This window comes from Sceloporus occidentalis, unplaced genomic scaffold (assembly GCF_023333645.1).
Source record: "Sceloporus occidentalis isolate IW3139 unplaced genomic scaffold, rSceOcc1.0.p SCAF_1, whole genome shotgun sequence".
NCBI lineage: Eukaryota > Metazoa > Chordata > Lepidosauria > Squamata > Phrynosomatidae > Sceloporus > Sceloporus occidentalis.
The window spans coordinates 302,775,920-302,790,801 of record NW_028316981.1 but is presented as its reverse complement, the minus strand read 5'-3'; the positions used below and the strand labels follow the sequence as shown (position 1 = coordinate 302,790,801).

General features: G+C 40.6%; 1 protein-coding gene across 3 annotated transcripts in view; it reads left to right on the top strand.

The window, feature by feature from the left end:
* Positions 1–9,419: 9,419 nt before the first annotated feature.
* RAB27B (RAB27B, member RAS oncogene family) overlaps positions 9,420–14,882 on the top strand; it is a 138,398-nt gene continuing 132,935 nt past the window's right edge. The window contains exon 1 of one of the 3 annotated variants that reach the window (XM_089497353.1): positions 9,420–9,594. In XM_089497353.1, coding sequence (XP_089353479.1) covers positions 9,496–9,594 — 99 coding nt within the window. In that variant the 5' untranslated portion in view covers positions 9,420–9,495. The remainder of the gene's footprint in view (positions 9,595–14,882) is intronic. The other 2 variants (XM_089497370.1, XM_089497358.1) reach the window with 2 other exon arrangements.

Below are 14,882 nucleotides of genomic sequence, written 5' to 3'. Positions count from 1 at the left end.
CGAAAAAGAAACGAGGGGTCATGTTTTTTAAAAACACAACTGTAGAAAGAACCTACTGATGAAACATAAACCCCTAAATACATGTGGGGGGGGGGGGGGGGGAGGAGGAGGAGGAATACAATAAAACCAGAGAAATCAACTGTAGATACAAGCGTTGCTCAGAAATGGTTGCACAGCAACAGTCGTGCAGGGAACATTGCCATGACAACAAAGCCAAGCGACTGCCATGGTGTTGTCTGAGAGGCAATTTTAACATCTCTAAGAGCATATGGTAGAGTCCTCCCATGGCCTAGCTTAATCTTCTCCCTGACATCATGACTTTCTTGGGTAGGGAGATTTTAGAAAAGCAACTCTCATTCTCTATTCAAGGATGGAACAGATTAGGGAGGGCTAATGTGAATATCCTTGAAAATCCAAATCAGCATTAAACTGAAGGAAGATGGGGAACTTGCAGCTTTGGAGATGTTGTTAGATTCCCACATGCCCAATGGTTAGATATGTTGAAAGGCAGGAGGTGTAGTCCAATAATATATTTGGCAGGACACCATTGACCCACTCCTGCTCCTCTTCCCAAGGGATGAACATAGCCTCAAAGCAAAATAAATAAATAAAATGGATTGCAGCTTCTTGATGGAATCACGTTTAGCAAATTGAACTGTCAAACAATTCTTCCTAACATTTAGCTAAGATCTCTCTTCTTGTAATATGAACCCATTCCTGGTAGTGGTCATTATCATCACCATCATCATTATAGTTATTTATATCTTGCCTTTCTCCCAATATAGGGAAGTGAAGTGGCTAACATCACACTTAAAACAGTACAAATTAAAAACAATGCAAAGGCATTAAAAAGTGTGTGTGTGTGTATATATATATATATACTGTATATATATAGTTTAACAAACAATTAAACAATTTAAAGTCAAAAATATTAAAATGTATTAAAAATGATAAACAAACCTTGACATCTGACTTGCACAGCATTTTAAAGCCCAACATTTGTTAGTTTGCAACAGCCTGATGACATTCAAATGTTTTTACATGCCACCAAAAGGAGAGCAGGGCTGGGGCTATCCTAGCCTCTCTAGGGAGGAAGTTCCAGAGTCTGGGAGCAGCCACTAAGAAGGCCCTTCTCATGTTCCCACGAAACAAAACTGAGAAGGTGGTGGAACAGAGAGAAGAGACCCTCTGAAGAATCTTAGTGCTCTAATGGACTCATAAAGGAAGATATAGTCCTTCAAATAATGTGGTTTCAAACCAGCATTTTGAATTGGGAGCCAATGGAGCTGTAGCAACAAGAGAGTTAAAAACCTGGCTCTTTGGATCAACTGAAGTTTCTGAGCACTTTGCAAAGGTAGCCCCATGAGTAACCCAAATGGTATGGAACCAAAGAATGTACCACCATGGCCATGTCTGACTTCTCCAGCAATGGGAGCAGTTGGCACTCTAGTTTTAACTGTGCAAAAGCACTCTGGGTCACTACTGAAACTAGAGCCTCCAGGCTCAGAGCTGAATACTCCCAATCTATGAACCTGTGTTGTAACCCCATCTAATACAGGCTGACATGACATTTCCAGCCCCTCTTACCAGTGATCTGTGATTAGACAACCAGATGCAGGACGATGTAATGATTCCTGATCCCACTACAGATTGCTGGAAGGTGGAGCTAGAAACTGCAATACTTCTGTACCCCAACAGCTTTGGGAAGGTGTTGGCCATGACAATCATGATTACACCCCTCTCCCAAAGTGTGATGCCTCCTGAAACTAGCTGTTGTGTAAATGTGCACATGGCTGCTGGCTTTGTTGGCTGCTGCAATTGCTGTGGGGATTGGAGGAAAAGAGGAGTGAAATCCTGTCCACTCACACCATGTACTGTCTGAGAAGTGGAACTGCAGTGGAAGGAATCTATTTCACAAAGGCAATTGTGGAATAACAGCAAAATTGAGAATCTATTGACAGGTTTTTCCTGTCAGTGAAAAGGTGCGCTACAATAATGAATGGAATGCAAGGCAGCAGCAGGATGAACACAAAGCCGTGATATAGATACCAACCAAAGATGCTTTTATCCCAGAACCATGTAATAAAGTCCTAAGCCACCAGTTATTTGTCCTGCTTTTCCCACAAGTCGCTGTGGCTTTTATGCAAAGGATTGTCCATGCTATAGGATGTCCAATCATTAAGCTGTGAAATAGTGGCCTCAGCATGTCATACCCAGGGTGAGATGTATTATTGAGAAACCAGAGCGTGTCCAAAGGAGGGTGACTAAAATGGTGAAAGGTCTGGAAACCTTGCCCTATGAGGAACGACTCAGGGAGCTGTGATGTTTAGCCTGGACAAGAGAAGGTTAAGAGGTGATATGATAGCCCTGTTTAAATATTTGAAAGGATATCATATTGAGGGGGGAGTAAGCTTGTTTTCTGCTGCTCCAGAGAACAGGACCCGGAACAATGGATGCAAGCTACAGGAAAAGAGATTCCACCTCAACATTATGAGGAACATCCTGACAGTAAGGGCTGTTCGACAGTGGAACACACTCCCTCAGAGTGTAGTGGAGTCTCCTTCCTTGGAGGTCTTTAAGCAGAGGCTAGATGGCCATCTATTGGGGATGCTTTGATTGGATTTCCTGCATGGCAGGGGTTGGACTGGATGGCCCATGCGGTCTCTTCCAACTCTATGATTCTATGATTCTATAAAGTCTAGAATGTGTGTTTGGCTATTCCTGGCTTTTCCTTTCCACTGTATAACAAACTCCAGGAGTACATGATCACTCCCACCTAAGGATCCCACCGTTTGCACTCCATTAGGTCATCCCTTGCCAGAAGTCCCTCCTCATGGAACCGCAGCCCATGGTCCAAGAATCCGAACCATTCTTGGTGGCACCATCTATGGAGCCAGTTGTTTACATCCACTATTTTCTTCTCTCTTCCTGGACCATGCCCTTCAACTGGGAGAAGAGATGAGATGACAACCTGTGCATCCATCTCTTTCAGCTTCCTACCCAGAGTCTCATAATCTTTTCTGATATTTTGAAGGCTGCGCCTTGCAGTGTCATTGGTTCCCACATGAACCAAAAGCAAGGGGTGATGGTCAGTAGACTTGACAAGTCTTGTCAGCCTCTCTGTCACATCATGGATCTTTGCCCCAGGGAGACAACACACCTCCTGAGACATCTTGTTGGGCCCACAAACCATTGCTTGTGTACCCCTCAGCAAGGAGTCTCCCATGAGCACCACATGCCTCCTCCATGGCTTAGCAGCGGCTGTTCCCTTTGGTGGTACTCCCAGGGTCCCCTGCTCTGTCCTTGAAGTCTGTCCATGCTGCTGTTCCTCCTCATCCTTGATAACCCAGAGAGATTCAAATCAATTCTGTAGCTGCAAGCTCACAGAACGTTCCCTGATTTCCCTACTTCTTTGTGTGACATTCCTCCAACTTTCTACTTCTGTTGTATGTGAAGTGACCTGCTCCTCCCCAGCAACTTCCTCTGTGTGTTTCCCATCCAAGACCATCCGGTTTGTTCTGTTCAGAGGAACCTCCTGCTCCCTAAGCTGCTGAAATGCCGATACCTGGGCCTCCAGCTGCTGTACTTTCTCTTCTAGGAGGGCTACCAACTTGCACTTGGTGCAGGTGAAGTTCCCCACATCTCTTGGCAAGAAGACCCCTCAGCCCAAGAATTTCTGGCATGCTAGGCAGTGCAATCCAATTGTCAGCATTGTGAAATAAGATCAAACTGACAGTTCAGTTAGCATGCAATATTTGTACACATTGGTACAGATTGGTATATATAATGGAAAGGATGCCATTTTATCCTCAAGCAACAAAATATCTTGGCCATGCCCATTAATTCCAGGAATCTGAACCCATGTATTTCAAAGCCACAACCCATGAAGTCACAACCAGATTCACTCCGCCAATGGTAGAAAGGCAGAAGATAGAGTGGTAGAAATCATAAAACAAGAAAGCTTTTTCTCTCTTCTTTTTCGAAATTAGGCTGTTATAATTCCTGAACTGCAGCAAAGGAACCCACATTTTTAAAAAAATGATTTGATATGCAAGTTGTCCTCGTGTATAGCTTGTGGTGTATGGCAGAATGTTGGCTCCCCCCCACCCCAATTCATCATTTTCCATCTGTGTCTAGCTGGTGAATTTTAGGATTTTAATAAACTGAAAAACAGATCCCACAACTTGAAGTTTGTCTGTGCATAGCATAGTACCAAGTGCAGATAATATCCTGTGCCTATAACTAGGCCAAGGACCCTTTCACAGTTTGAGTCAGCTTTAACTGCTATAGCTTCATCCCATGGAATGCTGGAATTTTTAGAGGTACCAGGGTTATCTTGTAGAAAATTCTAAATATTCCATGAAACTCAAAATCCCAGCATTCCATAGAATCAAACAGTTAAAGTAGAATGAAAGTACTGTAATTGTGTAATGTAAAACACCCCAGTAGTTTTCACACTGGAACCTGGGAGATGCTGGGGTTCTTACTATCAGAAATTCTTTGTCCATGTGAAAGTTAGTTACGACACACGAAGTTCTCAGAAAACCAGCACGCCTGCTGTTATCATACTTCCTCTATAGTGTGTAAACATGGGAGTGTTCTATATATTTGCTGAGCAACCTTGGACATGATCCATGTGAACTTTCACTTTGTTCTTAGTGTGATGGTCATTCTGCACTGGGCGTCTTCTAGTCCATATGTCACTGGACTACATATCTCACTAGCCCCAGACACAATGGCCAATGATCAGGAATATTGGGAATGCTAATCCAAACATCTGAAGGGAATGAAGTTGGTCACCAAACAACACAATTCCCTATTGAAATCTCATGTCAGGTAAGAGGATTGCAATATACCTTCTCCCTGTTTAAGGAGATTATCTGACAAGCCCTATTCTTACCACAATCACATAAATGAAAGGAACCTGATACAAACAAAACAAACAAAAACAAACAGCTTCATTTATATACTGCTTCATACTGAACTAACAGTGTCTAAGTGGTTTACATTTGTAAGCTAATTGCCCCCAACAATCTGGGTACTCATTTTAGCAACCTCAGAAGGATGCAAGCCTCAGTTGAGATTGAGCTTTGGCTGGTATTGAACTCACAACCTTATGGTTTTGAGTCAGTGGCTGCAGTACAGGCATTTAACCACTGCGTCACCAGTTTGGGAGTTATCACACGTGTTTTCAGTCACAGGATTGAGGCTGTTGCCATTGAAGGCCCCGCATTCTCTTTCCCAGATTGCTCCTTAACCCTGCTTCCTTATCCTATTGCTTGACCAAGAATAACTTTCTTTTTAAAAATTTTATTTCTCTTTTTAACACAATTAAGCAATTACAGTAATGTGATTGGGGGGAGAGAAAAGCAAAGAAAGTTTAAAAAGGAGAAAACCATACTGCTTGGAAATAGCAAGGGGGAGAGGAGTAGCCTGAAACCACATGGCTGCCCAGTCCTGGAAATGTAGTTGGAAACTTATTGAACAAGCGGGTTAATGCAACAGCAGTATGATTGGCAGATATTATGGACTTTGCCCATTAATGTAGAGGTGCACCACAGTAACAGGTGGCCTGCAGAGTTCAGTCGTAACATAATCTGGTAAAATTCTTCCAGTGAAGAATTCTATTCACTTCTATTCCACTTTTCAAGCCTCATGCAATAATCTCCTAAGACTCACACATTGCAATGGATCATTTAGTTCCCTAAATGCACTGTTGTAATGTGGAATTTATTCAAACATTGAGTGACAGAATCCGGTACAGATGAAGGTCAACTAGACAACTAGACAACCATAACAGAAGACTGATAATGAAAACTATACATTAGCAGACACCTCTAAAAAGGTGTTGGAACATTTCTGTCATCTTCACTGGCTAATGAAAAGTCTTCTCATTCTTATCAAAAGGCAGAATCTATCCATCCATCTGATATTCTCATATAATAACAAATGCCTCTCACCCCAATCGTCAGCAACTGATGGATTGATTCTATCCTTTGGTAAGGATGAGAAGACTCTATAATACCGTAAGTGATTTTTGTATTGGCCAAAGAAGATGGCAAACTTCAAAGCATGTTTTTTTATACTGTGTGTGTGTGTGGTGTGTGTGTGTGTGTGTAAGTACTGGCTTATATATGGTTGTTACCCATCTTCTATTACAGTTGATATCAATACTTAGTTTGCCTTCATGCAAGCACTGACCTACGTTACAGTCTTTAGGTCCTCATATCTCAGCCACTTGTCCTTTATTTTTTTCGATTTATAAACAAAAAACCTCCTGGAGTCACAAATATGCCTTCAGATCAATTAAACAATATTATACGGAGAACTTATTTTACCCCAATTAATATTATATAGAAAGACAAAATAATTTCACATGCTTTTGGGGGGCAAACTATGATACAGAGAAGCTGAGATAATCTACTCTGGTTCTCAGAAAGTCAGTAAGGACTCATTGGGAGAAGACACTGGATTTCACTGTTCGTTTCTTTGTACGTACCCCCCAATTTTATTTAACTTTTATTCCACCTTATGTTCTTCTACACTTCATTTTGGACACACAAATATTTTGGTCATGGCTTTGGGCATTTTTACATTGGAATTCTCATGGCTATTGGAAAATACACCATGAGTCAGATTGCAGAATTTGTTTGTTTTTAATAGTGCACAAGAGTTTTAAAATCATGGACTTAACATATGAGTTCCCTTTATATATATTTATATATACATGTTTAGAGCCATAATGGTGTAATGGTTTGAGTGTTGGACTAGGACCCTGGGAAACCTTGGGCAACTTTCAAGCTCTGAGGAAGGCAATGGCAACCCTGTTCTGAAGTAATCGTTCCAAATAAAGCCCATGAAAGGTTTGTCTTAATGTCACCAGAACTATATGTTATGTGTGTGTATATTAATAGTTATACACCACACCTATGTAAAAAGTAACTTGATGGTGCAGAACAACAAGAAATATAAATGTTTAAGGGGTTTCATTTGGCATGAAACAGTATGTGAGCCTCCATCTCCTATATGATATGAAGGGGTATGCTTCAGATTTTGGCTCAGTACATACTGGCACTGAAGAACACCCTCGTCATGTGCGAGGGGCGCCCCCGCCCACACGCCCCTCACCCCTCACATGTGACAAGGGTGTCCCCGCTGTGTGGTGTTGAATGGACGGTGCACGCAGCGATGACGTCATTGCTGCGCGGCATCCAAACGGAGCCGCACAGCAGCGATGTGCTTGTGCCGCCACAAGCTATTTGCAGCGGCACAAAACGTGGCTGCTTTTTAACGGTCCTTTTTTGCATATCAGCACCGTGCAATTTGGTTGCTGCGGCGCTGCTATGCAGCAACGAGAGGCAGCTCCTGGCCGCCTCTTCCTGGCGCTCTGTACTGCGCCCAAGATTGATTATGGCTGCATCTGTAATGCAGAAATAATGCAGTCTGACACCACTTTAACTGCCATGGCTCAGTGTTATGGAATTCTGGGATTTGTCATTTTGTGAGTTATTTAGCCTTTTCTGTCAGAGAGCTCTGCTGCCACAACAAACTACACACCCCAGGATTCCATAGCATTGAGCCATGGCAGTTACAGTAGTTTTAAACTGAATTATTTCTGCAGTGCAGATGCAGTTTATGTCAGGGTGTATCAGACCTGAGTGTTTTTGAATTCTGTATACCTCTGAATTCTCCACAATGTGTACAAAGCTGGCATACCCATTGATACAGGGTCAAGTTCTCTCCAGGCAACAGCAAAGTGAGAAATGGATGTAGACAATTGTGTGCATAATTTCTGAGCCCCCTCGCCCCAGATTAGATTAATGGGAAATTAGCATTTATAAATGATAAATTTCAATCAAAATGTTGGCATGGATGTGGAGCTAAGGGGATTTACATACATATATGGTGGGAATGCCCATTTGTTCAAGAATTTTGGTCAGAGGTTAAGAAAGAGATATAGGGATATATATATATATATATATATATATATATATATATTAGGGATAGAGATACATTTAAGCAAAGAAAATTGTTTAACTCTCAGTTTAGGGGAATTAAGATTGAATAGTAATCAAAGGTATGTAATAAAACAATTTCTAAAAGCTGTCCATGCAATGATTGCTTTTGGATGGAAAAAGAAATCGAACTGGAATAAATCTTATTTGTTTAAATATATAAAAGAATACATATTATTTGATTTCCTTAGGGAAAGAAGACTTAAATATATTGGGGAAAGCAATAATGAATCATGGAAAGATAAATGGGAAATTGTGATTAAGAAAGTGGAAGGTAAAATGGGATATGAAGAAGAAAAAAGTACAATTAATGATATTTTCCACATCTCTGATAATGATTGTTAACTCGACTGAAATGTATTTCTCTTGAATGCTGTTTTTTGGGAGGAGGATAGAGGGAAAAAACATTTTATGAAATGTGGATTGTACAATTTGCATTATGTACTGTGTAATAAAAAAAATAAAAAAAAAGATTAATGGGAATAACTTAAAAGATAACAACAGAGTCTTGTGGCATCTTAAAAATGAACAAGTGTTTGTTCAGAATAAACTTTTCTGTAGTGCTGTCCATGAAAGCTTATGCCAAGAAACCAACACCAAAACTCTTTAAACTGCTAGAAGACTTTGCATTGTTTATCCTGCAAGAGACTAATATGGCTAGCCCTTAGAAATTCTTAAAAGATACAGTGGACCTTTGGTTTCTGCTGAGGTTTGATTCCATAACAATAGCAATAGAAAACACATTTTTATGCCACTGATCAGTGAACTGTGGCTTTGAGTGGCAGCAGCACAAGCATTTAACCACTGCACCACCAGGGTTCTCTGTGGATACCAAAATCCATGGATGCTCAAGTCCCATTAAATACAGTGGAACAGTAAAATGGTGTCCCTGATCTAAAATGGCAAGAACAAGGTTTGCTTTTTAGAATTTATATATTTTTAAAAATATTTTCAAATCATGGATGATGGCTGAATCAGTGGATAAAGAATCCATGGACACAGATAGCAGACTATGAAGATAGTGTTCAATACCTTTTTGTACAAAAAGCATAAGCCTTTTGCTAATTGTTCATCAGTCCTCAAAGTATGTACTCCTTAACAGTAAAGGAAATTTACTAAATTATAATCTAGAAGGCATACAACAAGCAACAACAGTTCTTCAGCAGATGAGTGGATATGTTTTGGGACTCCCCAAATTTAAATCCTTGGTCTAGGAATAATTCATTCAAAGCAGAGAGAGAAGAGGTGAATATTTGGAAGGGATCCTAAATTGTCTGCATTTCCACAAATACTCATATGAAGGTGGAAGATGCCAGCCTGGACTGTGCAAAACTCATTTGAATAAATTCCATTCTGAGAGGGTTGAGGGCAGTTGACTGTTTGAACCACCTTGGACTTTACAGGAAGGCTGTTGGACAGTTTGTGAGATTACTTGACAGGATCTGCTGAGAAGGGCAGGCAAATCTGGAGTGAATTCTTCATGACAGAAACAGGCTACACTTCATCTCAGTTACTGCTTATTGGATTCATTTACTTCAGGCTCATTCTTGGAAGAGATTCCTTGTTTCTCATAGTTCAGGTAACTGGAATGCATTAGAAAATATCAGTAAACAGAAGTGAGGGATGATCACCCCTTGCAATGTTGACCTGGAGTGCAGTGCTTTATTTTTCCACATGTACAGTTAATAGACGTTTTAAAAAGAGAGCCCAAGCACGGGGTGAGAGAGGTGATATATTTGACTAGGAACTAGGGGACCCAGATCAGATTGCATTATTACTTTGATTACTGGGTTGTGTGTGTGTGTGTGGGGGGGGGGGGTGAGTCTAAAATGTAGATTATTACTGAAACTATTTATGTAAAACATATTATTTATGTATTTCTATACATTCAAATCTTGTAAGATGCAGGTTGAGTTTTGGGGAAGCCCATCAAAACTAGTGATGGAAAAAAAAGAACAGCATTCTGAATAGTGAGCTGCTGGTTTCGTAGGGGTGCTTGTGTGTGTGTGTGTGTGTGTGTGTGTGTGTGAAATATGTATGCGTGTAAAGCAAATTGTGGGCAATTTTCTGTGGGCAAAACGTACTGTATATACAGTCAGCCCTTCTTATACACTGATTTTTTAATACATTTTAATGGATTCAAGCATATACGGTTTGAAAATGTTCCAAAAAAGTATAAATTTCAAATATCAAACCTTGATTTTCCATTTTTTATAATGCTCTGTCATTACATTTAATGGGACCTGAGCATCCACGGATTTTGTTATACATGGGGGATTTTGGAACCAAACCCCAGCAGTTAACAAGGACCCACTTTATACTGACCTGTGGAGGTTTTTTTGGGTCAATTTTTGGACTACAATTTCTAGAGTTATATGAGTATATAAAGTATCTACTCCTTTAAAAAAAATCTCCTGGAGCAAGAGTGTCATGAAAACAATTTTAAAAAATAAAGGATGTTAGTTTAAACTGTAACTGAGACTCACTAATACCCCATTTAGTTTATATCAGTATTTATTAACCTTTGTGAAGTGGGAAACTGGCATTTTCCCACCCCCTACAAAGTGCCAAGCACCAATACAATATTTGTATCCATTAGCTACAGGGACAGAAACTTTAGCAAGTGGGTAGCTGATGGCTTGGACTATGGACCACAGCTCTGAGTAGCACTGGCCCATATTTTTGGCCATCAAGATGTTTTGGATTACCATTCCCACAATGCCTTAACGGGAGCAGCTTTTGATATTATTTTGGGCTAACTATGGCGCTTTCCAGACCGCCCAAAAGGGTGGTCTGTAAAGCGCTCTCATTTGCTGCGCAGAGGAGCCTCAGCGGCCAAACTGCGCGACTCCTCCACACTGCAAAAAGAAGCCGCAAAAAGTGGCTTCTTTTTGCAATGCGGTAATGATGCCGCAAGGTGCCAATGGCGCACTTGTGGCATCATTACTGCAATGTGATGTGCGGACTCTAAGCATCCGCTATGTCAAGATGGCGGCACCATCTTGCCATTTTGTACCTGCTCGGCACTGCCATTTTGTACCTGCTCAGCACATACTAGAGTTGGAGGTGTCCGGAAAGGACTCCCCTTTGTAACCCTAGTACGTGCTGTGCACGTACTATCGGCGCATGTAGAACGCGCCCAAGCTATGTCAGAAATTGATTTTACTTGTGGCAGAAACTCCCCCCCCCCTTGCAGTAGCAGGCTCACCAGCTCATGTTTCCAAAGTACAGTACATTGGATCTACTGTTTTGGTGAGCTAGCCATCCATGGACTGGAGCTCTTGTGGATCGGCCTGTACCATATTAACCAATTATGACACACACCTGTGGGAACTGGGAAACAAAAAACCATAACATCCAGGCCATGAAATTTCAAATCCATTAGTAAAAAAAGTAACTTTTTAGTTGGCCCCATAAAGGTATAACTGTTTTGCAGATTTTGGAATTTGTTTGTAACTGTATTTTCAAAACACATGAAAAGTCTCATTCCTTTCAATAGGTCAAGTCTAGTTGGGACTAGAAATTAGATTTACCCCTTAATTTCCTGATGAATCTTCCCTAATCCCAACTCACAATGTATGGTGTTTGATGGATGAGAAAACAGTGTACATGTTGGCAGAGGTGGTGGGCAAGGAAGAAAAGAAGAAGATAAATGCAGATCACTGATAAAATATAACTGACAGGTTGTTAGATAGCCCAACCCAGCAGATTTTAGATGTGTTGGACGATAGATCCCATCATCCCAAACCAGCCATTGAATTCTGTAGTCCAAGGCATCTGGAAGCAGTTAGGGTTGGGAAGATAACTTTTAGCTCAAAAAGAGTTAATTTAAAGAGGCATGCAACAAATTGTGCCCCTAGGAAGCACATGTATGAATTTGTCACAATGAAATATACCATCTTCTCTTAGTATCTTCTCTTTTAAAGTTAATCAGTGATTCAGAATTTCCCCACCACTGAATTAAGTTTTTAAGTCCTCTAACAACAACAAAAAGTATTTAAAATTACATTAAAATGGAAATACATTCATCATTAGTTTCCCCATATTATAGGTTATGCAGCTAAGATAATGTCATACTACAGCCTGGTAATAAATCTGGTGTTATGCAGAGAAGTGGAGAAATTAGCATAAAGGAATTATGCAGAACAATCCACTCTTATTAACTAGTTTTCTGGCTTTTTTTAAATTAAAAAAAATGGAAATCCAAACTATGTAGTGGCAATGTTGTGTGAAAGGAGATGATCAAACCTTTTGCTGGATCCATTGTAAAAGTGTTGATCACTCCATCCTTTAACATCACTGTTACAATCAATTTCCTCACATTGCCTTCTTAGACTATTTCACACACACACAGGCATCTATAATTTGAACCTCAAAGCCAATACATCTTACTTTAAAATACTGTAGTGGAAACTATTACACCTTCATCTCTCTCCCCCCCCCCCCCCCACTTTAGTTTCCTGTTAACTGACTGGTTTGGAAGGAAAAACAGAAACATCATGCAAAACACCTTAGTCAAATTACACCTGCAGGGTTCCTTCTCAGCCAAATCCAGGACTTAACTGCATGCAGAAGTCATTTGCATTCCAGCATAATACACCTCTGTCTCTAGCAAACATGGTCCAAAACATTTTGCTGCCTAAGGTGAAATAGCAAAGGGTGCCTGCACACATCCAGGAACCTGAATCCAGCCAAGTTATTCTGGTATGTGACGCAGAAAATTCCACAGGTGCCTCTCGCCTCCCCTTTCCTGACTATAAAACTACAGTGATAGGAAATTAAATAGCTAATCACTTGTTGCACTTTCATAATATTTCAGTACTTTTCCCAATTGTAGGGACAACCTAGCTAGCCAAACATTAAAAAAAAAAAGAATCCAAAAACTGAGCAGAGTAAAAGTGCATGTGTGTGTATGTGCTTCCAAGTTGCCTGTTGACTTATGACCTTCAAAGGATTTTCTTAGGAATACTCAGAGGTGGTTTGCCATTGCCGTTCTCTGAAATTTAGCCCACAACACCTGCTATTCATTGGCCATCTCACATCTCAGTACTAACCAGAGCTAATCCTGTTTAGCTCCCAAGATCAGGCAGGATCTGGTACCTTCAGGGCATTTAAGTTCCTGTGAAAGTTTATATTTTTATACATCTGTCTAGGCTCTTCTTTAGTCTGCAATACATACGTGCGCACACACACTCATGTTGTGGTTTGGAAAAGAGGTGGTTGTATGCCTCTGTGTGCATGGCATTTTCTCAGGAATTGCAAATATTGAATTATAAAAGAATTATGTAATTCCTGTCAGGATATCCTGTGCATACAAAGGTGGGGTCAACTGGATGTGACTGTAAAAAGGAGTGGCAAAGCATCATCATAATATCTTACCTGGCTATATTTGCCTTTTAAAATTGATTAGTTGCTGTAAGTTAGTCACCAACTCTGGTGACTCCTGAATGAATGTTCAGTTTTGCCCTCACAGCCCCACAGTTTCACCTCTGTCTCCATTTCCGACTCCATCTCCATCTTGTGTGTTCTGTTTCTTAGTAGTGTGATAGAATCCTAGCATCATTGGTGTGCTATTTTATATCTTCAGCACTAACTCCTCTGGCATGTCATTCTGTTGTTTCAATTGAGGGATTAAAAACACAGAAAAACGCCTTAGAGATTATTCCCTTTTATGTTTCTGCAATCATTATGGAAGCATTTATTACTCTATAGCATTCGTAAAACATTTTGCTGGCAAATAGTGTTTGTGGACTTATTTACAAGGCAAAAACAGATATACTATGCATACGTTTTCATGTGACTGTCAAAGTGGCTGTTGGATAGTATGTATCAATCAGGTGGCTTTCAGATATAGCTGAAATGCAGCCCCCTGTCAACCCTATTGTCAGATTATTTCCGAGAGAGGCTAATATAATGTGTCTCTGCAGAAGAACAGCTTTATTTATTTTTATTTATTTATTATTATTTAATTGAAGAATAATCTAGAACAGGGATGGCAACTGTGGAAGGCTGGGGGGCTGCTTTGGTCCTCCAAGACTCCTTGAAGGGCAGTACCTCCTGCTGCACTCCTAAATTGTTGTATGTGTTGTGTGCCTTCAAGCCATTTCTGATTTATGGCAACCCTAAGGCGAACCTATCATGGGATTTTCTTAGCAGGTTTCTTCAGAGGGAGATTGGCATTGCCATCCTCAGAGGCTGAGAGAGTGTTACTTGGGCAAGGTCACCCAGTGGGTTTTCATGGCCAAGTGGGGATTTGAACCCTCATCTCTAGAATCCTAGACCAACACACAAACCACTATACTGCTGCACTCCTGCATCACAGACATTTCTGCAAAAATAAAAGGATTTTAGTTCCCAATGCCCTCCAGTGGGGGCACAGGCAGCATTTTAATGATGTTTTTTGGGCCTTTCTGGGCCATATTAGGCTCAGGAGATGTCCTTTTTAAAGAAAAACAATGACTCCCTGGAGGCCGTTTTGGTTTTGGCTTTTTGGAAATGTTTATTATTTATTTCTTATTTATTTATTACACTTGGAGAATCCACGCAGCCTCCAAACATGATAGAAATGCCTTCTACATCATCTAGATGCCATTGGGGGGCATATTGTTTTGCACCTGGGGGGCTCTGGGGCCACAAAACAGCTTTCAGGCTGAATTTTGCCCACTCTTGATGTAGAACAATAGCATGTATATGGGCTTCAAGCTGGATGTAGAATCACCTTTAGGTTAATATTACTACTATAGGCTGAGTCTCCCTTATCCAAAACCCAAAATACTACAAAAAAACAAACATTTTTTTCAAGGGTGGCCGAGACAGTGACACCTTTGCTTTTTGATGGGTCAGTGTACACAAACTTTGTTTCATGCA